This window comes from Nanorana parkeri, unplaced genomic scaffold (genome assembly GCF_000935625.1).
Source record: "Nanorana parkeri isolate BGI_ZX_2015 unplaced genomic scaffold, ASM93562v1 scaffold804, whole genome shotgun sequence".
Classification (NCBI taxonomy): Eukaryota; Metazoa; Chordata; class Amphibia; order Anura; family Dicroglossidae; genus Nanorana; species Nanorana parkeri.
The window spans coordinates 660,423-687,280 of record NW_017307072.1 but is presented as its reverse complement, the minus strand read 5'-3'; the positions used below and the strand labels follow the sequence as shown (position 1 = coordinate 687,280).

Genomic DNA, 26,858 nt, shown 5'->3' with positions numbered 1-26,858 from the left:
TTTGTTGTGTTTTGGGGAATTTAATTAAATTTTTCACTAAATATTGGGGTTTAATAAGGAGTTGCGCTAATATTGCGCAACATAAAAATTTGCAACTACCACCATTTTATTCTATAGGGTCTTGGCATTCAGAAAATATATAATGTTGGGGGTTTTAAGTAATTTTCAGGCCTAAAATGTGGAATATAACATGGGTACAAAAAATGAAAAAAAGGCCTCAGTCATGAAGGGGTTAAACAGTGAGTTAATTCAGTTTTACCTACCATCTATGTATATCACACTATAAATTAAGTTTTGTAAAAAAGGTTGAGCGCTTCTTTTTCTGCTTTTTGTTTTGCAAGGTAGTTGAAAGCTTCAATTTTGCAAGGTTTAAAAATTAGTTTAAAAAAAACTCCAAGCAAAGGTTTCCCGAACCCTTGCAGGAAGGACAAGTCTAAGAGCCACCCGGCTTTGAGGATCGGGCGAATACAAAATTTCACCTGGAGATCTTCTTTAAGTAAACGTCCAGTTTGGGTAGGAATTAAAGTGAACCAATGACGTGAAACTGGGCAAGATTATAAAGGGAGAGGGGAGGGCTTCACCATTAAAACTTTACATCAAGCAGGCAGGGTGGGTGATCAGGTCACTCCTCTGACTTGGGTAACTGGAAATCTGAGCTTGTTGTATTGCCCTTAATAAGCATGTTTTTTCAAAATAGAAGTTAGGATGCATTTGGGACCAATTTCCACTGTTCTCTCCCTAGCAGGATTCAATCTCCTCGGCGTCTTTCAGAGACAATTGTAGTTGTTGACAGCACTGAATTTTATTTCTGTTGTAGTGCATGTCCTGGCATCCCCATTGCGAGATGCTTTGCCAACATTTCTTGTAAAGTTCCACTGGTTTGAGCCCCTCATCTACCTAGTGTTGGTATCTGCCAGTTACCAACAAGTGGGGTTAATTTACCTAGAATCACTGTAAAATAGGGCTTTCCCTTGTTACACTCCCTTTCCTTCGGTTGTTGTCCCTGGGGGACTGGGGCTTAGGGCAAAAACATGCAGGTGGTCTCTCTGGTTTAGATTGTCCTGGATTTGCACCCTCAGTCTCAAAAGGTCTATAGGGTGATAACTTCCCCATTATGGGAAGCCTCCTGTCTGAGGGCTGTCCTCCGGTCCAGGAATCAAATCTGGTTCCCCAGTGCAGTCTGTACCTGCTTGTTTGGGGAATCCTGTTGTGAGTTGGTCCCATAGCCAGAACTCGTTGGACATCACATTGGTACTGTAAGAATGTCAGTTATGGAAAAGCTTAGGCATTCTCCCTAGCACAGTATGAGTGACTTGGTTCCAATAATGAAGGATGTTGTTTTTTTTTTTTCTCTCTCTATACCACAGTCCCCTTTGGAGATGCTGTTTTTAGCTTCTGGGCCTCTGTACCGTGTAGTCTCCATTCTGAGGACAAGTTTTTATGCAATTGGGTGAGCCTTTTCGTTCTGCATGGCAGGAAGAAGCCGTCGCTGCAGGATTCAGTTTATTGGACTCCGGACCTCCTACCAAGGCTGATTCACAGATTCCTTGGAAAGTTCCTCAAATAAACTAGCCTCAAAATGATTTCTTTTGATGAGAATTCTTGTCTTAAGGTGCCCACACACCTTGCGATAATCGTACGATAATCGCGGAAAATCTAACGATTATCACAAGGTGTGTGGAAGGCGTGCAACTGTTTCAGCGGGGCGGGCTTGTGATTATCGCAAGTACGATCTGCCTGTCCAAGATGGGCAGGTCGTATGTTTTTTTAATTACCTTGCAACCATCGCAAGACAAAAGTCTTGCAATGGTTGTAAGGTCTGTGGCCAGCTTTAGTCTGCGCAGGTCATTAGCTGTTCCCCTGTACTGTTGAGAACTTAACTTGTCCTGTCTCAGATTCAAGCACTGATGTGTTATTGGTCTGATTGAACTGCTGCTCACAAAACTGAGGCACGATGGCCGGAGGTGGGTTTATGCAGGGGCTGGCTAAACAGTTTTTTTGTTTCCCAGTGTGTAAATCTCCTCTGGATGGCAGTATAACCCAAATGTCTAAGGCTCACTGCATTTCTGCATCCATTAATGGATGAGAAAGATTTTATAGTAAGTACAAAAATTAGATTTTTACAAAAAATAGTTTTTTTTTCGCTCTGAAGAAAATATATTAAAAAGTGCATTCCCTCACAAACAATGAAGTATCCCCAAAGTTTGATAAAAGAGAGAAGCAGTACGAAGGCTGCAAAATGGCACAAATCACTAACTGCTTTTCAATAAAAAAATAAATGAAAATTATAAACTTTCAGCAAATACTTTGGCCTCATTCTTTGTTGATCTAAAGAAAAGTTACCACCACCTATAAATAACAGGCTTTGTTCTGCAATCAATATGGTTATTAAATTATATAGTTATGTAAACCACACATTCTTGTTTTGTGATGCGGAAGGAGGAACAATCCATTGAAAAATAACTTTACTGCAGTAATTCTTTTCAAATTATAATTTAACAAGTCTGTGTTGGCATCTACAACAAAATCGACTATACAAAGAAAAATAGATGCAGCCAACTAAAATCATATTCTCACTGGATTTGGAATGTTCAAAGATTACAAATCACAGAAGAATATTACCTAAGGAGCACATAGTTCCTGGTCTGTTCAAAAGTATTAAGTCAAATCATATTCATTCTACCCAACATGTTTGACCAACACCACCATAGAACACCACCATTAACTCACATGCTGTTGTACGGTCGGTCCCTGACTATGAAGCCATAGTGCAACTGATGTCAAATATTTTATACCCGAAAATTAAAAAGCCATTCCCCACCCTCCTATAGTAGCTGGATTAAAAAAAAAAAACCCACAAATATGTAAACTACTTTTTTAATTATGTAAAGCTGTAGTGACGTGATGCTCAAGTCCCGAGTCTTCCCTGTTTGCTTTCTGCAGGATTTTTTTGTGGTGTGCACATCACTGCCTGCTGTGACAGACACTTTATTGGCTGTCCAGTCACTGGGTTCTCTCAGAATCCAGAAGAGGAGTGACATCATTGCATAGGGAACTGGCGGCCAGCAAGGGACCATGCGCAACACTAGATTAGCAGCCCAACTCATAGGCAAATGGTGCTGGCAAGGGACCTGGATGAGGGAATCTGATGCATTGGTCCAATGACTAAACAGTGGACAATTAGTCACACACTGGTCTCAGCTACCATTAGTCTCAGCTAGCGTGCAATACCTGCTTTCTGAACACTACTGCATTAAAACAGATTCTTGAGCTGGGACAGTAGCACTGGTACCTTTCGGTGCAGAAAAGTTGGTCTGCTGTGCCCAGGATTCTGAAGAAATAGAGTATACCAACCAGTGGTTACTGCATTAAGAAGAGTTAAGGTATATTGTGTTGTTACAACTGTTGTATGAAAAAAATGACAATGCATAGTCATGGTTAATATTTATATTACTGTAAATTGAGAATTTATATAGTTAATTTCCTTATGCTATTACCAGCATTGCTAGCATATTATCAGTATAGCGGATTCATATGCTGCCATCTTGTGGTCATTTTGTTTAGAACACCATCCTTTTATGTATATCCTCCCATTTTATGATGCATTTCCCCTTTCTTCTTGCATTGTCTTTTTGGTATCATGGCCGCTCGTCTCATGGCCACATGTTAATATGCTTGCATAGGGGAAAGCATTACCATATTTAGACCTGCAAATACCATCATCTTCTCAATCATCTACTACATCCTGTTATTATTATACAGGATTTATATAGCACCAGTTTGTGCAATGTTTTACAACATAGGGAAGACATTATAATCACAATACAAGACACAATGGTAAGGAGGGCCGTGCCCGTGAGTGTTTACAATCTAAGAGGGAGGGGCAAGTGATACATGAGGAGGTGGATGCTGGGGGATGAATTGTTTGAGAAAGAGAAACCGTTAATTTGAAGAAATTAGTCTTTAGTGATCGCCTAAAAGGCAGTCAGAGTAGTGCGTAGCAGAGCACTGCTGCGAGAGGGGAAGTTTCGTTTTTTTTCAACAGACACCCCGGTGGTAGTGGTAGAGGAGGGGTGGTTAGTGAGACACCGACCACCATTTGTCCATCCATCGGGGTGGGGGATGCGGGGGTTTGGGGTTGAAAAGACACCGATTTAGTTGCAAACCAGATCCTTCCAGCCCCACTGACTGCCATAAACATGAAACCTACTAAGTGGATGGGATTTGTCCTCTGAGCTCAAAATCAAAGATGTTTGAGGTGTACCAGTGCACATGGATCATTTGCAATGTGAAGCTGGGGCTTAGCATTATTCCAAGACTGCCAATGCAGGTCTGCAGCAGTGAAGGAGTTAAATTATTTCACCCTGGGGGCCTGGAAATCATATGGCAGCTAAAATCTCCTGGCACGCAATTCTGTCATCCGATTGCAGGGCATGATGCTAAGCCTTCTCAAAGATCCCTGAAGAGCCTAACATGCATTTACCATTTCGCAGCCAGCAGGAATCAAGTAGCTGCACATTGGCAAGTGGACCGGCAATGAGGGATGTAATGTGCGCAGGAAAAGAACACTAGACAGCAAATGGAGAGAAGAAGTGCACACTCAAAGACAAATGTACTAATAAACAACATTTTATGTGCTTGCATTTGGCACTTTCCTGTTCTTTTGTTACTATACAAAGGGGGTTGGAGGAGAGAGACACCGACCGACGCTGGGGGTTGAAGGTGGAGGAGAGAGACACCAACCGACGCTGGGGGTTGAAGGTGGAGGAGAGAGACACCAACCGACGCTGGGGGTTGAAAGTGGAGGAGAGAGACACCGACGTACAGGTTTGGATGGGGGAGGAGACAGACATCAACCGAGGGAGAGAGGCACCGACTGACGCTGGGGGTGAAAGAGGGGAGAGACGCCGTCCGACGCTGGGGTCACGTAAAAATCTCCTTGGCTGAAAAGGGGTCACGAGTGGAAAAATGGCTTTCTAGAAACATCACAGCACCATGCCTCAGTACTCATTTCAACAGCCCTCATTCAGGATGCAAAACATGGGCTGGTTCTTAGGCAGAGTTATACAAAGATCAAAAAGCTGTCATGGGTGGGTGTCAGTCTGGAGGAGTGGGGATTCTTAGGCAGACAGCATTTGTATGCAAACTGTCCTAGGTAACACCCACATGTGATGCTGAACCTCCAGGGACAGTTGGGTAAGCAGTTTTAGTGCAAATGTTGACCTTTAAGATTATATTGTCTAAAAGCAGGACATTATGGTGCCTAAGGTAGCTAAGAACTGGTTTATATGACTATGACCCAGCATCATGTGGCCGGACACATCTTCAAAGCATAGTGGGAAAAAAACAATTATATATTTGCATCCCTTCAGGTTCATGTTGATAAATATTGCATATTGAAAATGATAGATGTAAACATAGCACTAAAATAAACCTATATTCATCAAATACCTTCCATTCACTCTTTGGTCAGTTAAAATGATCTCCGAGAACATTCTGCTTACAAAATTAGCAAAGCAATCACACTGAACATCTGCTTTCCAGAGTGAAAATAACCTTTGAATTGTGATCTTAACATACCAAAACATTACATCAGACAGACTTTGTCTAGATACAGTTATGGTAAATGTCGAAAATAGGATACACCTGCACATACTGGAACCCTCACAATGTAAATGAAGTCTAAACAAATGTTACACCTATGAGAATAGAGATTTAGAACCAAACAGAATAGAAAAGTTTATACAATGCAGTGAGGGCCATTATAAAGCCAATACGGAAGGTGTTTGGTCAATATGAGGAAGACTTTCTTTAAAGTGTTTCACAATCGTAACCTTTAGAAGTTTTTAATATGATAGTTTATATCTGTTTTTATTATATACTGTACAAAAGTTTTAGGCAGGTGTGAAAAAATGCTGTAATATAAGAATGCTTTCAGAAAAACAAGTGTTTCATTTGATCAATTAACAAAATGGAAAGTAAATGAACAGAAGAGAAATCAAAATCAAATCAAAATTTGGTGTGACCACCCTTTGCCTTCATAACAGCATCAATTCTTCTAGGTACACTTGCACACAGTTTTGAAGGAACTCGAGCAGGTAGGTTGTTCCAAACATCTTGGGAAACCACAGGTCATCTGTGGATGTAGCCTGCCTCAAATCCTTCTGTCTCTTCATGTAATCCCAGACCGACTCAATGATGTTGAGATTAGATCTCTGTGGGGGCCAAACCATCACTTCCAGGACTCCTTGTTCTTTACGCGGACAATAGTTTTTATTGACTTGGTTACCAAGTTATTGACATTGGCGGTCAATGACTTGGTAATTAAAAGCAGGTGCTCTGAAAAAGGAGTCAAAATCTGAAATATTTGGCTGTAGCAGGAGGCAGTTTGTTCACCGAGGGACTGGAGAGCGGTACAATAATGTGTTCGGAGGCAACAGTGAAGCATGGTGGAGAATCCTTGAAACTCTGGGGCTGCATTTCTGCCAATGGAGTTGGAGATTTGGTCAGGATCATTGATGCCCTCAATGCTGAGAAATACAAGCAGAAACTTATCCATCATGCCATACCATCAGGGAGGCATGTGATTGGCCCCACATTTATTTTGCAGCAAGACAAGGACCCCTTACATACTGCCAATGTCATTAGAACAAGGAGTCCTGGAAGTGATGGTTTGGCCCCCACACAGCCTTCATCTCAACATTAAGTCTGTCTGGGGTAACAGAGACAGAAAGATTTGATACAGTCTACAACCACAGAAGATCTGTGGTTAGTTCTCCGAGATGTTTGGAACCTACCTGCCGAGTTCCTTCAAAAACTGTGTGCCACCTGTTGGTGTGAAAGAAGACTAATATTCACATGTAATATATCATTCACCTGACTAAAAAAAAAATGAATGGTGTATTACACGGTTGGTATTGAAGAACCTTCCCAGTTACACCCCTGAATTAAGCAATATTTAAATGTTTCATCATTGTCTGAGTATAGCTAGGATAATAAAAGCTACTTCAATTTCTGAATGCTTTAAAAGTGCAATATGTAGCAGTGATATGAGCTGGTAATGGACATCATCGACTTCAAATGAAAAAAAATGGTTGGTAGCTTGAATACAATTAGCTTAATGAATCCACTACTTAAAGTGGCCATGTAGGCACACCAGCAATGTTAAAGGAATTTTTACTTCATCGTTAATCCTCGGACACTGAATATCTATTCCGCTTGTTCTGTTGTCATGGAAATCGCCATAAAAAAAGTTAAATGCCAGAAATTTTAAAGCCCTCGCTGTGTATTAACAAAGTCCGTCTAACAATTTATACCTTGGGAAAGAAAGACGAAGAGGCTCTATACGAGGCTGTTGACAAAAGAACACAGGCTTCAATAAACCTGAGGTCCCAAATTCCATTACTACCAGAGCAGGGTTCTGTAAAGCTGCACAGGAGATTGCTATGGAGACACAAGCACATGCGTAAAGCATGCACATAAATGGAAGAGAGTGGTAACAATGCACCGGTGCAGCTTGTTTTTAATGTGGACCTATAATTGAACAACCTATCCTGACAATCAAGCAACCTTAAAACGCAAATAGTTAAAAAAAATATATATTTTTAACATAAAATGTGTGAAGGGTTCCCCCTGGTGGGCCAGACAAGCGTCATTGCATTGGCCACATTTAAGTGGACAATAAAGAGGATCACTGTTTTAGCAGAACCACTGCCTAAACATCTAATCCAGTTAGGGTTGCCACCTGGGCCGGATTCAGCTGGAAAGTCCGGATTTTGAGTCCTGTATGTGCTGTGTCTGGGTTTCAGCTGGCCTGAAACCTGGAAACAGCACATACAGGACTCAAAACCCGCACTGTCCAGCTGAATCCGGGACAGTTGGCAACCCAAAATTCCAGAGGGTCAGTTACCCAGTCTGCTCGAGTCCAGTCATTGGAATGAGCTTGAAGCACTAATTTTACATACAAGTTTAACACAGAAAAAGTGCAGGAAAACATGGGGTATTATTTGGGTGTATGCTTTAAAACTTTGATTTACTTTGCATATACTGCCTTAGTGTTGTTGAAGGCACAACAACATTAGAAATTAAAGAAAAACAAAAAGTAGAGTACTTGTAGATTTAAGTGATCAATAGTGGAATTCAATATGAAATTCACTAGAGCAGTGTTCACTTTTTTTACACTTCTTAAATGTTTTGTGATTAAACGATTTAGAACACCGTTTTCCGAGGACTTGCCAAATTTTGTAACGCTCAAATTGAGCATTATAAACAATTTCTGCTTCACCTATATATACACTCACCGACCACTTTATTAGGTACACCTGTTCAATTGCTTGGTAACACAAATTGCTAATCAGCCAATCACATGGCAGCAACTCAATGCATTTAGGCATCTAGACGTGGTGAAGACGACTTGAAGTTCAAACCGAGCATCAGAATGGAGGAAAAAAGATTTAAGTGACTTTGAATGTGGCATGGTTGTTGGTGCCAGAGGAGCTGGTCTTAGTATTTTAAAAAACTGCTGAACTACTGGGATTTTCATGCACAACCATCTCTCGGATTTACAAAGAATGGTCCGAAAAAGAGAAAATATCCAGTGAGTGGCAGTTGTGTGGATGAAAATGCCTTGATGTCAGAGGAGAATGGGCAGAATGGTTCGAGATGATAGAAAGACAACAGTAACTCAAATAACCACTCGTTACATCCGAGGCTACAGCAGCAGAAGACCACACCGGGCGGCACTCCTGTCAGCTAAGACCAGGAAACAGGCTACGATTCACACACGATCACTAAAATTGGACAATAGAAGATAGGAAAAACATTGCCTGGTCTGAAGAGTCTCGATTTCAGCTGCGACATTCAGATGATCGGGTCAGAATTTGGCGTAAACATGAAAGCATGGATCAATCATGCTTTGCATCAACAGTTCAGACTGGTGGTGGTAATGTAATGGTGTGGGGGATATTTTCTTAGCACACTTTGGGCCTGTGATGCTATCAAGTCAATATGGACCAAAAACTCTGAGGAATGTTTCCAACACCTTGTTGAATCTATGCCATGAAGAATTAACGCAGTTCTGAAGGCAAAAGGGCGCCCAACCCGGTACTAGTAAGGTGTACCTATTAAAGTGTCCGGTTAGTATATTTATGCAGACTTGTTTCTAATAAAATGAATCATATTGGTAGCAAAAGTCCGGGTTCCTTATTCCACATTTACTGGACGTAAGGGTATTCAGCCCTTTTGGAGGATGGTTAGATCTACACTTGAACATTTAACCCATTTCACTTTACCTTTGCAACCTATTCACTATCTGTTGAGACTTCCATTTTTGCACGTCCATAAACAAAATCGCCAAAAGCTAGTAAAACATTTTGACAGCGTCTTGCTGTCTCATAGCCCATTGGAAACATACTCACAATCCATCTGAGTTATTTACTCGCATTAACGATGTACGAAGCATGAAATACCCGACGGCTAGATTGAATAATACAGTTTCTCTTCATGACAAGGTATGGGAGGCTTGAATATCCTTAGATAATTCATACTAATCTAAGATGCTGTCCTGTTTTGATTTCCAGCATGCGCTGGATCCAGGGAGATGGGTCCTCTCCTTTCTCTCTTAGTTTCTGTCCTTCGCTTACTCCTTTTCTCTTGATATTATATGTCCACCAAGATTGAGTCTCTGCAATGAAACTCATGACTTATCGAAATTGCTAAATGTAATGCCACCCTGTGATTTCGTATACCTAGTTTGCATTATGCTGGAACATTTGGAATATTGATTCTTTATTCCTTTTTGATTGCTCATTCTGTACTGAAAGCATTTTCAATACTTATTTGTCAAAACAAATAAAATAAAAAAATAATCATATTGGTCATGAATTCCTATTGCCCAAATTTAATTGCATGGTCAAACGCATGGGAACATTTTGATAAACTTCAAATAGTAAATTTTTGATGCAACCATTTCCATGCTGATATAGGGTAGCAATTCTGGAATCCAACTATATTAGCTACAGAGTCTTTACTCCCTTTTATTGAATTCAAGCTGAGCTGTCCTACTGACCCTTCCAGCCCAGCAACTAATCAAGAAACTGCACTTTACACAATATCTACCAATGGCCAAAAGCAAGGGATGTTAAAAATCTGTACATGCCCTATAGTGTAGGGTAGCTGCTACTGGCGTATGTATCCTCTCACCTAGTATAAGAACAATTCTGTGCCATCAGGAAGTTGAAACAGCACAGCAATTGAAGCTACAAACCAGACATGCCCTCCTTTTTGGACTTCAATGTGTAAAGTAATCCAGAACTTAAGAAAACATTGATTGCTTGATTTAGAACTATAGCCTGTCGTTTATTTTGCGCAATTTGACCAGGCTTGCACAGAACAAGAACATATGCTGTATGAACCATACTAACTGGAATACTTGAAGACCTCTTTAAATAAAAAAAGGGTTAATTTATGAAGTTCACTGACAGGACAAAATTGTAAATACTTTTAAATGACGAGCAAATATGCCCCTATGTTTAATCAACCATTAAGACCTCCTCGTGGAGCACACAATCCTAGTTAGCTTGTAGACAGGGAGGAAAACACATATATTTTTTTCTCTACGCTTGGATTAATTATTACACAGATCATTTTTCATAAGATATAGCAACTGTCATTTCTGTGAACATCAAGAAAATACATATCACAGTGAGGCACTGCTTATATACACTTGATAGTTTGATGTATACTATATAGGCCCAAACAGGAATGGTGATGAATGTAAGCCTATATGGAAATGCTTAGAGGAATCCTGCCATGGTGTAAATCAAGGAGCCTGACATTGCCAATTAATTGTTTTGTAATGTACTAGCTGTCTGTCATGCGGATATAGAACTTGAGTCACTGACCGGGACCAACTAGAGAAGGATTTCTTTTCATTAACAAGCTTAAAGGGCCTGAGACAGGCAACAAGCAGCTTAAAAGGAGGCCAGCAATGGCAGCCAATGTACTTCTCTTATGACTGGGGTCCATCACTGGAGGACTGGATACTAGACAACTAAAATGACTGCCTTTAAAAGGAAGGATTTGGTGCCAAATCTCCCAAAAATCAGAAAATGTTCTCTGAAAAACCTCTCATAGCAATAACTAAAGTTTTTCTTTTAAAAAAAAATACAAACTGAAAATGCAAGTTGCAGTGCAGTGCATGCATACATACTTTTAAGACTGACTATGTCCCTACATTTGCATAAGGGCAGAGATCATTACGGCACAGAAATTGTGGCCTCATCCAGTCCCATCCCATTTGATCGACAGCTGCACTAAGTAAAACAAGTTGTTTATAAAAGAGCAGAAGTGAGTGGGACTAAGGCACCATAGTATCACCTTAATACACACGCGACTAATGGGAATAGTTCCTACAGAGTGCTTTTTGTAAGGGAAGGATTACATTACTTCCCTCAGATAGCAGCACTGCCTTCATCACCTTACTCTAATGCTGAGGAAGAGATTGCACATGGATAATATGACATTTTGATAATGTAAAAGGTAACTGATTAAATTTGTGCTCGCAATAACGGACAATTTCAGAGGGTTTGCATTAATATAATGAATACTTGTTTTTGTTTTAAGGAAGCAGAGCTAATTCACCGAGGTTGAAGAGGGACAAAAAGGTAAGAGAAACTTAGATAAGGATCTCTGATCAGCGTCATTTAGAAAACCTTCTCTGCATTTCCTTCCTAAAATAATTAAAGACCCTCCTTCTAACCTTACAACCAACCCCCTACAGGCTGGGCAATTAGTCATGGCCATAGTCAAAAGTGAATTCTGTGGGAATGTACATACAAGCCAACTCCAACTTCAAGGTAACCACAAATGTTGAACTCTAGGTTGCTCCTTTGCAGCTGTTGAGAATACACAACACTGCTGGGCTTCTGAGTATGGAAGAGCATGTGTCCTGCTCTTTTGTGATAGTGCCCAGGTCTGCCCAGTGTCACCATTCCTCCAGGTCGCCAACACCAATCTCAGCCCTGGCTAAAGAGAGACAACGCGTTGTGAGGGAGTGCAGGTAATGTGAGTGTATGGGGCCTGGGGAATGCCCATTCCACAGAAACACTCAATTTGCTCTGCATGGGCAAGGTGACTGTGCCTTTAAGAATTATGTGCATTTAATCTAATGCAAACTGCTCATGAAGACATCCTGTAATGTATACCGAGTTTTTCACCTTAAGTCTTAATTTGTAAGACTTAAGCTTCTGCACACATCTCACCCTGCAGTCAGACTTCTGGAGCTTACATTTATCAGGGCTGGTAAATGTACATTCCACTACAATGCCTTTTGGGGATTGAAAATAAATTGCTCTGAAACGTGGCAAACGTTTTTGGAGCTGTAACCAAAAATAGCTGTATTTTTTTCTTTTCAGCAGCAGAGCTGCCAAATTCATGGCACAACACTGCCAAATGTGGAGAAAAATAAACACTAGTTAGAAGAAATCAGCAGTTGGAATGATATTTAGGCCTAACCGAGAGATTTCTTTGTCTTATGGACAGTGTACAGTAAGTTATCACATGTTCAACACCCAATTACTTTAATTTCTGTTCAACAGTAACAAAAAGAAAAACCATTCTATAGATATTACAGTAATATGTATAAAGCAAGAAGTCTTTAGAATGTGCCTGCTATAGATGTTAACATTAGAAAGCAATTGTTTTAGAGTGTTGGTATTGCAGAATGAAAGAACAAGTGGAAAAAGGATTGCATAGACATCATGCAATGGGTTTTTCAACATCAAGTGCCCGTTTCTCAAGTCTACAAGGCAGCAACCTGGTGGTTGGCACAAGGTTTACTCGTTTCTATTAGGGATGTTCAGATACTGAGTACTGTCTTTGGTACACGTACATGTACATCATCAGATACTTTTCCAGCTCCAAGACTAATCATTTTTTCAAGTACTCACAGATACAAGTACTGATACATTTTTGATTATGGTCTTGTGACAGTTCTAAAACAATACAGACTAAGGATTTCAGGACAGTGGCGGAGCGCCAGAGCTTGGTCCCAGTTGCAACCCTGGCAGTTGTCATGAAAATGCCAAATATCGGCACTGGTATCTGAACAACCTTAGTTTCTATAAAGTTGATGTTGTTGCATCTGTGGATGCTTCCTTTGGTCACAAAGCTTTACAGGTGGCTGTTTAATCTGTGTGAGCTGGGGTTTTTTGTTATTCAGTTTTTGGGGGTTTTTTATTGTTCCCGCTCCTCTGTGGACACCGTTTTGAGATGTCTCCTGTGCCAGTCCATGGATAAAATAAATAGGATTTTTTTTGTGCTCACCATAGTAAAAAAAAAATGTGTTCAATGAAGGACACAGTGCCCTCCCCTTTGGGTCTTTTTGTGCCTTAGTTCTACTGCTTTTTGATGAAGGTGCCTTGGATGGGGGTGTGGCCACCAGCAGGAGCCACCTTCAAAGCTTGTGTCCCACTCCTGCGGGTGGCAGAAAAAGCCATCAGTATAGAGATCAAGATCTCCGCTGTGTCCTTAAATGACCACAAAGGATTTTATGACAAGTACAAAAAATATCCTATTTCCAATCATACCAACCAATAACTGGCAGGAGGCAGCCAAAGCAGAATGTTTTTCTTCCATCAAAGACTGAATAAACATTTTTTTATTTTACAGAACATTTTAGGGATATCAGTTTTACAGCAATTCTTGTAACCTCCACACGAAAATACCTACACTTATGTGTGGAAGCTGGACAGATGTATGAAATACTGAATGTATTCCCTACACCTCATTCCCCTTTTCATGTTCCAGAGAGAAGACTGAAGATTTGTATGCTTTTCTGCTCGAAGACTGCCATAGGTTTGCACCACAAAATGTTTTGCACATGCAGTATGCACCTTACATAAACATTTATGAGCACCTAGAAAATGGTACGTCGCAAATCCATAACTAGAAAGATCACTGAAAAGGCAAATGTGTCCAATGTGGAGTGTGTGTGTGTGTTATTCTTTGTCACTTGGGTTTCTTAATTATTTTCTAGTTATTACACTTCACCTGAACATTGACCACCTACCTGAATTGTCTTCACGTTATTTAAAATCATACTGCAAACACATCTGAAGTAGAGAATTCTAAATGACTGGTCACTGAAAATTTAAAAAGGACCATTCTGCCTTCTAAATTCCAAACTGATTTAAAGGAGAGCTCAACCCAAAAATTATGGAGGATAAATTACAGTCATGAATAATATTACTGAAAGTAAACCTTTCCATTCCCCAAGTACATACTGTAGACAAACATGGACACGCCACCAGTTTCTAATATCTATGCCACCTTTCCTTAAAAATTACAGGCTAAGCACACTGAGCAGATTGCTTTTATTGATGAGGAAATTTTGACTTAACAGTCTACTGGTTGGTTATGTGATGTTCTTGGGTCCCCTTCGAGCTGTAGTAATGGCAGTATGCAGTCTTCAGTCCTGCAGAGAGTGCCACTGAAGCTATATTAGCAGTGATTACTGCCATATGGTACTGAAAGCCCAGGCCGACATGGTGATGCACCCCAAAAGGGGTGTGCCAATGGCAGCCTGAGCTCACAGAAGCTAGTTAAGAGAGCTGCTTTAATTTTTTCTAACATGGCTTTTTTTTTTTACTGAAGTTCTGCACTATACGCTATGTCACTAAATGTGTAAGCAGCACTGATTTTATGTAGCATATATGCTTTGTTAAAAGTACTGTACTTGCAGCCAGAGGGGTGCTAGACTAAGTTCATTGTCAGTACTATAGCAACTGCAGAGCTACAACAGTTGCACATACTCTTGTAACCTAAATGGCATAAAATCCTAACCATTTTGTATAAATGTATAAAAACAAATACATTTTGCAATATAAGGTTGCTACATTTCTCAAAGTAAATTAAATTAGAAATACTGGATGGTGTTTAACTAAACACAGACATACTGGAATTATTGATGGCTTTGTCCTACAGGATATACTTTTATGGTGCATCCAAGAAAAGCAGGAAAATGACAAGTAAATTTCATGCTAACATAATATGATGCTGTAAGGGCTAAAAATCTCCAAGAAATCATCCATGATATACGGTAAATGGCAAAATATTAAAGTTTACATAATCAAACTTATGGAGCACAAAACAAGCAGATCGCTTTCTGGAAGGTACACTGTCAAATTCGAGGCTTAGAAACAAAATCTTCCCTACATCAATGGTTCCATTCCAAAACCACAACAGGATTTGATTTCTACTAAATCAACTATTGGTTTTGGAAATATAGAAAAGTTACACATGTATAGTATCCAGATGATGGCAATTATTAACAGATTCATGATCAGTTAAATCTGCACTTCATCAAGCACTCGCCACTAAAAGCTTACTCAAACAACTGCAAGGAGGACCAAGATGAGCATTGTGAGGGATTTGAATTGTGCGTATCAAAACAAATACTATTTATTCTTAAAATATTTTACAGCCATTCCTAGGCAAAAACAAATCTCAGAAAACCTTCAAGTTCTTTTGGGAAAGCCTAAACTGTCTCGGAAGTTGTGCCAACACCATGTCAAATATCTGTGGTTCCATCAGAGACCCATGCCTCACATTCAAAAATGCATCAATGATCCATCCAAAAAATAATCTTGTTTTGAGTCTCCTGCTTGGATTGAACACAAATCAATCCTTAACAAGTTGGAAGGGAAAAGACATCAGGAAAACCATACCTTTCTACAAACTAACTGTAAATTAAAGTTTCATATGAATGATCAAGAAAAAGAAAACTGGTGCTCTCCCTGCAATAAAATTATATAAATTATTTTTTAAACTACATGGCTCATTTTGGGTTAACTGCAGACATTTTTGTAGACTGCCCTGCGTGCGGATGAGTCTCTCACCTCCCATCTATAGTGATTAGTGATTTAACAAGTCAGGCTTTCTCGAAATCCAGATAGAAGCACAACTTTTTTGTATTGAATAATTTCTTAGCAAATGCACTCTAAACTGAGGAGTTGTACCTAAAAATGCATTCAAGTACCTTAACTATTAACAAAAATGTAGCTTGTGCATCACTCAGCTGTAGATTCTCAAGTCATCTCTGAATTTGTGCCGACACTGTCCTTCCTTCTGGAGGGTGGCTACTTTTGTTGCGCTCACTTCCGTGACGGACTATAATTTCAAGTTAGTAAACCAAACGTGAGATTGTAGTCCATCACAGGAGCGAGATTGGAGCAATAGCTACTTTACAACACATGGGGAACAAAAGTTGCGACCTTGTAGAAGGAAGGACAGTGTCAGCGTGAAGTTCGAGATGATTTGAGGATCTACAGCTGAGTGATACACAAAGATACATTTTTGCAATGATGGGGACCTGTTTACATGTTCATAAGAGGAGTCTAGGCAGCAATGAATGTCACTCTGACCTGAACATCACATGCAATATTTGGCTGTGTAAAAGAGTGGTGTTTTGCAGAATAAATATTTGCTAAAATGATCAATTTATTAAAATGTAATCCATACACATGTCTTGCAAAGAGCTGCATAACAGATATTGGCTCAATATATGCATACCAATGGGTAACATTTTATTGGCAAAATGATAGTAACATGCGTCACTCCACTTAACAGTGTCCTCCTAGTCTCAAAACTTGGAGCGAACATATTGGTTATGCAATAACGACCAGTGAAGCTTGAACAGTGTGTGCCTAAGCACTGTCGCACATAGAGAAGTGTTCTGCTGCCTCTAATCAGAAATTAAATGCTAACAATACATTTTAAAATTATTTTCTTAGTCACACTGACCTGTGTTACGGATCCTGTTAGACAGCCAAACTATAGAAAAATGTTGTGACCTGAGGACACCTATTTAATGGAAATTCCACTGAAAATATCTGGTACACTTTAAATGTCCTGAAAAAAAGCACTGCTATTATTCTCCACGGCAATTGGATTATTCAGGCCATGTTTCTAGTGCAGTATGAGAGAATGAAAGAACAGGATTGCTGTATTAGTAACAGCCCATCCCTTAAGACACTATACACCATTATGCCAATTATGAATTATTGACTACAGAACAAAGCATTGGCCAAATATTACCCTTATCCCGAATACATTTTATTCAAGCAGATAAAAGATGGAGATTTTTAGGAGACTGACACACCTTGTGAAAACACTACATTATTTGTAGCATAGTAATGCGTGCTGCATTCAATCACCTGGTAATAGCTATAGGATGGTGTGTCTCATTTCACAGACAGTCGTCATGTATTGGCTGACTAGTTTTTAAAGGTAATAAAGGTTTTTGAAATGAAATAAAGGTGATTTGATCTATTCAGCTTTCAAGTTATTACCTAAGGTGGTGTTTCTAAACATTCATTTTCTCAATTTTTTTTCTGCTATATATAAAATGGCTGAGCACCCGTCATTCATAAGCACGGTATTTAGGATACAGACAGGTGATCCCCCACTAGTCTAATTGTCTATTATTACCAAGCTGACATTTATAGATTATACTCCTGGACAAATACTAGTGGCAAAAACATCCAGGAAAAGCAATAAACATCACAAGGAATAATTCTGGGTTTTTAGAATTCATAGCCAATAGGAAGAGAAAAGCATCCAGTAAGCATGAAGTCTGTTAGTTCACTTGTCAAATTCTTTGACTTAAAAACAGCATGTGGAAGCCAAACACCATTTGTGCTAAGTATACATGCACAGCAATCATACCGCAGCCAGTTGAGGTGAGAAAATGTCATACTATGCTCTAAAGAGGCAATAAAGGGACTTTGAGGTTATATTACAGCTACGCTGTCAAATTTAAGGGCTAGCAAGTCACACAAATATGCAGAAACACATTACAGAGGGTCGCCTGCAAGTCATTATAAAAGACTACAGCAATCCAGTGAATCCGTAATGGCTAAAGAAAACAATCTGGTTGCAGTTCCAGTCAGTCTTTACTTGGACCTTGCATGTGAAATTAATTTAGGTTCATACTGTACTAAAATGTCAGTATGAGGTTTTTATGCATGCTAATACTGTCAGGTTCATTGTAATACGGTGTAATTATCCTTCAATCATTGTAATTTTCTACCATGTTACCATAGTTGTGTATGCATGGTAGTCATAAATTAGCACCCATGTCAGGTATTTTGAAAATAACAGTAGTGGGCAATTTGTGCTTTACAAATTAAACTGAAGACAGTCCACAAAAAAACCTGCTTGAAAAGCAGGGATGTATTTTTCCCCATTTAAAGCTTAAAACAAATCTCCAGGATTTAAAAAAAAAAAAAAAAAAAAAGTTAACCCTTGCAGTGGGCCTACCCCCACACTAGGGTTACCAGTTCATTCTGGTCTAGGAATGGAATAAAGAAGATACATTCACCTGATCTATGATCGTGTGGCAGTGAGCGCTCGCCTTGCTCTCCCTCAGCTCTGGCTGTATGTCCCTCGGCATCCTCACATCTAATGCAAGTGAACGGACCGTGCATAGATGTGATGACATCAGCCGGGCTTAGACCCTGGAGCCCGAGGGAGAAAAGGTTGTGGGGACAGGGCTAGCAGCCATGCATGACTGAGTATCAGGCAAGTATATTTTTTGTTCGCGCCCCTAGACCGAAACTAGCAGTTAACCCTTGCAGTGTAGGGGTAGCTCTACAGCAAGGGTTAACTAGTTAAAATCCTGGGGTTTCTCTTTAAGCTATCACAATATTTAACAGCAGGTTAAGGTGGGTGTTTTCATAGCAGTAAACAAAATCCGTAGCAGGAGGAAAGGGGCAAACCAGAAATGTATCTGAGGAGAGCCCATTGTTGAAGTTCCTTGTTATAAGAGCAATTCCACGCATCAACTGAAAGCTATCCATGAACTAAAAAATGCTAAGCAGGAAACACTGCAGCCCAGCTCAATTTTTGTTTAAGGGTGTAAGAATTTGCCCCAACTGTGGGCTAAAATGAAGGGCAAGATGTAGTTATCTACACGCAGCTGTGTTCCTCCTCCTGTCCTGGTTGTAGATTCGGTACTACCCCATTTACAGGTTGGATGACACCGTTCATCATCCAACCTCATCTTGTGAGCCCAGGCCATATTAAATACAAACGCTGTAGTCTGGTGCGGGGTTCACCAGTACCCAACAGAAGTTAGCTTTTTTCTCTATTTGTTTACTGAAGACTGGGAAATGGAGTCTTAGGAGCGTGCTCGTTTGTTCAAAACTTTTTACCATGACCAGAAAGAGGCAGTTAGGGATGTTTTTAAGGTGAGAATAAACTCATTTTCAGCGACAATCATGCAGGGAGGTGGGTAACACACTTCAGCTTTTTATGACAACCTGGAATTGGCCTTTAGCTTGAATTCTAGGTATTTTCACATGGAGAATGCTACCCACATGGTGGGTGGTCTGCCTCCTAAATCTGTGCTGTGTTACCACCTCTCTGTTTGGTGCATTATCAGATTTAAACATTTTTAAAGTTAATTTCCCCTTCTGCAGTCAGTTAAGAAAACACCTCTATAGATTTGTTATGTTTTACCACTTACACAGCATACCCCAAAATCATTTTATAAAAAAAAAAAAAAAAACATTTCTTACTTTTTAGATGTTTTGTTGCAGCAGGCAAAATGGCTGAATCCAAGTCTATCAGAACACTTTCACAGTGATCTGTCCTTATAGAAAGACTTGACAGAAATGTGTGGATTGTGTTTCTCTCATACAATGCAAGAGCCAGGCTTTTAATCCTTTAACTATTTGTTAGCACAGGCAATGTTCAAATCTAATTTACATATTATAATGAAACCAGCCAGCACAGATAAGGTAACACAAACCCCTTGCAGACCCTCCTAACATTACAAAAGAGAAGCAGAACATTTAACCCTTAAGGAGCCAAGTAGAAACCGAAGTAAAAGCAATTTAGACTGCATGAAACATTTTCATTTTTTTAGCTAATGCTATGTGAATGGGAACATGTAACAAACGTAAAATATGAGTTATCCCAATTTGGGTGCAAAAGTGGAAATACACTTTAAGGCAGTTTGCTTATAGCAGGTGGCCCTGCTGAATAGTCCCACATTACTTAGTACAGATGCTATGATATGTCAGACTTTTAATAAGTGAGAAATGGCATTAAGCCTGGAGACTTTCATACCGCTCCTGGCATGGCAAACAGGAAAACACAAGGGGTTCCCATATGACCAACAAAAAGGTAGACCAAGTTTCCTAATCGGAAATGAAGGCATTGTTTTCTATATTTACTGCTGTACACCTTTAAGACACTGACACCTAAAATTGGCTGCACGATGTGTGTAAAGTGTAAAAGATCACCCAACCATCATGTATTCATGTCAGCCCAAACTCACATTAGCATTGGGACGTGCGTTCTCTTTTCATCTGTCTCCAACAGACCTTATACTTGTTATCAGCCACAGCTGAAACAACACATTACCCATTTGTTACTTCCAGCATTCAAATCCATCACATCTAGCAAAAACCTGTAGGTGTATTGGTCAGCCTAAGGTATAAAGTTTCATGTTACATGGCTGCCTCTACTGTCAGTAGGTGTCAAATATGGTTTAAGCAAAACAAACAGTAAGAAAGAAAAACTTACTGGAAAATATAAAATTCTCAGCATGTAGAGCGTGGGTGCACTTTGGTCTCACTCCCAAACCTTCCTGATGTAAGGCTCTTGAGAATCGGTGCACAAGTTATGAGGTGTCTATGGAAAAAGTACTTGGAGCAGAACTGGCAAGCAGGATCCTATCCTGAAACTAAACTGTTCTCCTGTGCATAAACTATGATGACTAGCAAAAAAAAAAAAGCATAAACTTCATAGTTATAACCAACATGTTTCCATGTTCTCATATCTATTGTGATTATCACAAGGGAAAAGTAGCCCGGTCAACAATTTCTTTTGCAGCATAAACAGTCATTTAAAACAATATGTAATGCAGAACAAATTGTAAATCGCTGCTCAACAAAGTAGTATACAAAATCAAAACTTTTTGGAGCAGAATAAATTCTTAATTACATGAAAGATCACAGCTAGTCAAAAGAGGACTTTGTGCATTCATGTGCAAATATCACCAAGCCCCTTACTGATCGAAATTTTTGGAAGGACATTCCTAAATTTCAAATTCATGTTTAAATTTAGTCACCCAATTTAAAAAAAAAATTTCACAGTTACAGTTGAACTTCTGGCAAACAGCTAATTATACAGTTTGAAAGATAAACATGAAGTATTTATCTGCCAAAGGATATGCAATATTGTCCACTCCTTGTACAGACACACTTACAAGACCGGATAGCCATGCTGCAGTTACTTTTACTGTTACGTTTTGCAATACATGCCAGATTACAACAATTTTGATGGGTCGGCAACACACTGATCGCCATCTAGCAATCAATCAAGGGTATAAGACAGGTAGGCTGCAACCAACCAGAGGTGAGGAAGTCCTAGACTCCTCCGTGGCTCTGTCATGTCATATGATAGAGACTAGGTGAGAACTTTCCTCACTCCGACAGCAATGCCTGGCCAGAAGAAAACCGTCTGCCTTCAAGCCAAGCAGGAGCTCCTGCTCAGTGAATTTAGGCAGCTCTAGAGGTTGGCACTTTAATCACTGTGGCAATTCAAAACATTTAGACAACCAGTTCAGTTTAATTTTTGTCACTAAGGTGGACTTCATAAATTTTTTTTATTTAAGATGGCAAAACTGATACAGGGAAAAAAAGCATTAAGAATTACCTTTCTTTGACTTTGCTCCTATCTTCAGTTTAGATGGCCAAGCAATCTGTGTATTTGTTTCCTCCATAATCTGCAGGAAGAAAGTGAATGCATCATTAGTAATTTAATAGTTCCCCTTTGGATTAAGATAGAATTCTCACCATCATAGCTAGAGTTCAGAGTCTGGTCAAGAAACCGCCTTAATAGTACATCTGATTAGACAGGCAACTTTGATCAGTCACCAATTTCTATTTCATAGTAAGTATCAGAAATCTGACCATTTTCCACCATGTGGAGTTTGTGACCATTTCAACCCATTAAAAAAACCTCATTACAGATGAAAACTTGAGTATCCACAGAGATACGTTTATTTTTTTAATATTACATACTACAGACATATAAGATGATACAATACCACATTTCGTATCTACATTTAACTAAAATACATGGGTGATTTCATTGCAACATCATTCAAAAATTTAAATTCTAAAAAGCAACATTTTGCTGTAATTTCCTCTTATGGGCTGCCTAAACTATATATAAAAAAAGTTTCTAATGGGATGTTTGCAATTATTTGAAATCTGGAACTTACTTACTGGAACTAGATCTAGGAACAGTAGCCTTCTGGAACCACACTTTAGTGGGGGGAAAATGTGGGAAATGTAATGCTAAATCATATTTGCTACCTGCTGAAGAAATTTGCCATTGTGGCACAAAAATATAACTAAATTGTTCCCTTTACAGACTTCAGGGACAGAGTCCCATACCCATATATAACATGGAACAAATATTCTATTTGCATCTAAATAGGAAATTTCATTTTATGTTCAACAGTAGGCTGTCTGACCATCACAAAATTACATTTTAATGGTGCACATATTGTCTGTATAAGGTGGTGTTCAGTTATTGACAAAAGGTACAGAATACATGCAAAATGTTTATGGAAGCATTACAATGGGAACTAAGGGCTGTCTCACGCAGGGTACCAGAAAAAAGTATTTTTGTTCACAGCTTGAAAAACAGCAAAAAAATGGGCATTGGCAACAAAAAAGGGACCAGAAGATCTTGATCTGACAGAGCCGATTGACTGTTTGCCAGGAGTCTTACCAGGGAAACATACCACATCTGTCTAAGCCAGTCAGGAACAAATAGGAACACTGAACCCCACTATCTCGATCCTGAAAAGCAGACAAAGGAAGGAAACCATATATCACGGTGCAGTGATCCCACTGAGTCACCAGTGCACCCACTGCTTCTGCTAAAGTATACCAGTACCTGTAGAGTTTGCTGTTGAACCAGGAATTCCACATTCGGCGTCCACCACTTGCGACACAGTTCCTAAACCACAACCGGGAGTAGGTTACACACCCCTGGGTCTAGGGGCTGCTGGCCGAGGGAGTCCACGTGCCAATTGTCTATGCCTGAATGGAAAGAGTAGCAAATGATTTTCCATCCAGGACAGGTTCTGAACTACCTGTCTCGCTGAGACAAGATTTTGGATTACTCCCTTTTGGATGCCACAACCATCTCTGGTGATGTTCAAGTCCCCTGTAGCAACACCGCTCAGGCCTCTTCCCCAGCCTGACAGGCTGGCAAATATTGCGATAATCTTTGAGAAAATAATAATGAATAATTTTTTTCCATTTCAGAGACTTTCTTAGCCAGCAAGCCAGGGACAAATTGGTCCTAGGTGTCAAACAAATTAAATTGATTCATTCATGAACCTGACTTACTTGTGTCATGACTAAAGAATATGGCAAAGTAGATGCAAAAATGGGCACATGAACTCAAAAGGGGACTACGACCAGGTTCAGGATTCTCATGCAAAAATGGACAATCAGGTGACTCCTGCACTAGAAAGCTTGAATCTCAGACTGCTAGATCTAATGTTGTCCTGTGGAAAAACACTCTGATCCGAGCTATACCCGGGCCTAAACCCAATAACTCCAAATGATGAATTGGTTCCACCAATGATATTTGAAGGTTCAAAATCGAACCACTGTAATAGCTAGTAGTCAAGGCCATGTTTCCAACAGAAGCCTGCACAGACTGTTCCTGCAACAAGAGGTCATCTAAGAATCCCACAAATGGGATGGCACCAGAGTGTGGCAGGGCTAATACCAGGACTAACCCTTTGGTGAATACATGATGTGCAAAAGAGCGATTGTAAGTCGGGGCCACAAGCAAAACTAGATTTACTTGAACTTTTGGATGTCCTTGATATCCACAGATTTCATAAAAATTACATTGCTGAAGGAAAGCAAATACAAATATGGTGAATTATTAGCAGAATTGCTAGATGCAAATATAAAATGAGATCCAACATGTGGTGAATATCCCTTAGTATACAAAAACAAGTGAACAAGTTGGAAGAAAAAAAAAAACAAACAAACTGCCAATTACCGAGCTAGTGGACCAGCCCTCACAAAGTGCTTTTACGACACGCCATTAAGAGTTTCAGGACCCAAACCTGGATAAAAATGTATGATAGATTTATGGTGTTATGCTAATGATTGTTCTGTTTTAAGATGGCAGGAAAGGTTCAATTGAAGGACTTTTTAAAGACGCTCTAAAAACAATATATTTAAAAATCAGTAGGCTGATTTAATTATGGCTAGAAGTGGCGAATGTCAACAAAATGAGGGGGGTGACAGGGTTTCCAGATCTCATCATTGGCACAGTGACTAATGGCTTTTTTTTGTTGCCAGTGTCCATTTCTCCAGTAGACAGCAGTGTAACATGACAGTCTAAAAATTCTATGAATTCCTGTGTCCCTCAATGGACAAGAAAGAAAATATTGAATCATACATCAATTACTCGAACTCTAAACAGTGACAAAACATATTTAGATTCTCAGTTCTACAGACATGGGAGACACAAAATGTGGAAGTGTGGTATTGCGTACCTGTCAACTGGGTGGTACTAAGAGCAACCACTGATAAGACACAAGACATGTCTCCACATCCTTCAATGCAGCTGGGATGTGCCAAGCAATATTAAGAAGAAAGGTTATTCGATAACATGTAGTTCATAGCATATAATATCTATAACTAGTGCTCAGTGAAAACTTTTCATGATAGTTTAGCATTCCATTATCCCAACACTGAGATCATCAGCCCACTCTTATAGACTGATACTAAATACTAATGTATTGTGAAACAGATCAAAGCAGAGCATACAGATCATTGTGAAAGACTAATAACAGGTAATATTAAGAAATATTCTAAAGTAGGTGGTCAGGAAAAAAAGAAAAAGTTGTTGTGTGAAAAGTGAATAGTAAGGAAAGACTGCAACTATGAAAAGGCAACAGACTGATAAGATAAATGATGACTTAACGGTTTGTCTTTCTTTTGATTGCAAAACCCAGGGTACTGCGGACATCAAAATAAAAGCCAAGCAGAGACATCACAGCAAAGGAAAGGTTTGCCAAACCTGCAGATAGCCAAACCTGCAGATAACAAGATTGGATCTTTTCTTTCCCAGTAAAATACTGTTCAATCCCCCACTTCCATTACCACCAGAAATGTACGTGGAGACTGGGAAATGTGATCAGGGCAAATCTGAGTACATCACAGTTTAAATATACAACAGAAGGTTAAACTGTTTCCACCCAAAATGGTTTAATTTGCACCTATGCATTCTGTTCCTTTTCTATGGGCCCTTAGAGAGTTTCAACTAATCAAGAAACGTTTGTGACCTAGAAGTTTGGCCAAATGTATTGCTCCACAACGCAGGTGTATTTACACCTATGTGTTGGGATGCATTGAAGAACAGGTGCATGATACACTATGTTGATGCCATGCATTGTGGGTTCATTAAAAATTAAGATGTAAACTGTAACCCCTCCCCAACCGCATGTGCACAACTTGTGTCACTGTCGGTTTATGTGCAGATATAACTGTGAATTTACTCATGTATACGTGTGGATTAACATATCACATTGATATTTAAATATCACACTGTAAAATTTGAACTACTGATTTTTACAAATCTAAATTTTCAGGTAAAATACACAAATTCATTTTCGGGTAGACATAAAATAACACCCATTTCGGTAAAATATAAACAATGAGTCTGCATTGGGTAAACAGATACCAAATGGATCAAGCCTTAAAACTGTAGCAAGTGACCTCTGTAGAAGAATAGACAAGGCAGAAATTTGCCCTATAAATGGTGATTAAAGTCAAAGCTTGATCCAGACCAGATTGGAGAAAAGGCAAGATATGATACATAGAGCACTTTCTAGGATTGACCTTCCTGTCTTTACACCAGGCAAAATATCCCTCCAAGTGCAATGGAAGACTTTGAGATGTTTACTTCAGGGCCTTTAGCAGGGTAAAAATAACTGAATCCAACGGGCCCATGTCTTTTAGGACATGGGTTTCAAGAGCCAGTCCATCAAACCCACCAAGAAGCAGAAACTGTGGACAGGCCTTTGGGACAGAAGGTCCGCACGATCTGGAAAAGCCCACAAAGAGCCAGCAGGCTGACAGGAACCCGAGGACATCCAACTACCATGTCCTTCTGTGCTAGTTCATTACGATGAGAATCAGTTGAACACCCTTCATCTCAATCATGCAGATTAGCCAAAAAAGAGGATATGCAGATGGGAAAACCTGTAAATCAGGGTGAACTTGTCCCACAATGTCACCAGAGCATCCACTATGGATTTTTAGTCCTGGTCACAAGTCTGTCCAGTTTAAACCTGGATTCCAGGAGGTCTTGTCAGTGTCCCCAACCTGCAATAGTGGGCTTTAAAAAAAAAAAAACACACACACACACACACACACACACACACAACAGGTTAGAGACCATTCTCCGGGGTGCAAACACTGCCGACTGCAGTAGCCTGCCTTACAATTTTCCACGCCCGCAATGTGGACGGCAAACAGGCCAGAATCAGGTCCGCATCCGCTGAGTGTTCTCAGGTAGCACCCTGGTTATTGAACATAAAGGAGCTTCCGTCGAAGACCAAGTCCCCCGAGCCTGAAGGACTGAAGCAGGCTGCTTTCGAAACTATTAGGTAAACCCTGGATATATCCGCCTGGACCCAAGTATCTGAAATATCCTGGGTCCAGACTACCATTAAGACCGACAAAGCCGCCCCTAGATGTGGGGTTATCCCCTCAACGTGAGGCGGGCTTAAAGCTGGATAT

General features: G+C 39.8%; 1 protein-coding gene across 4 annotated transcripts in view; it reads right to left on the bottom strand.

The window, feature by feature from the left end:
- Window positions 1-26,858, bottom strand: part of BICC1 (BicC family RNA binding protein 1) — a 205,557-nt gene that overhangs the window by 57,344 nt on the left and 121,355 nt on the right. For all 4 annotated transcript variants that reach the window (XM_018564996.1, XM_018564999.1, XM_018564998.1 and 1 more), the window contains exon 3: window positions 21,724-21,793. In XM_018564996.1, the coding sequence (XP_018420498.1) occupies window positions 21,724-21,793 (70 nt within the window). The remainder of the gene's footprint in view (window positions 1-21,723; window positions 21,794-26,858) is intronic.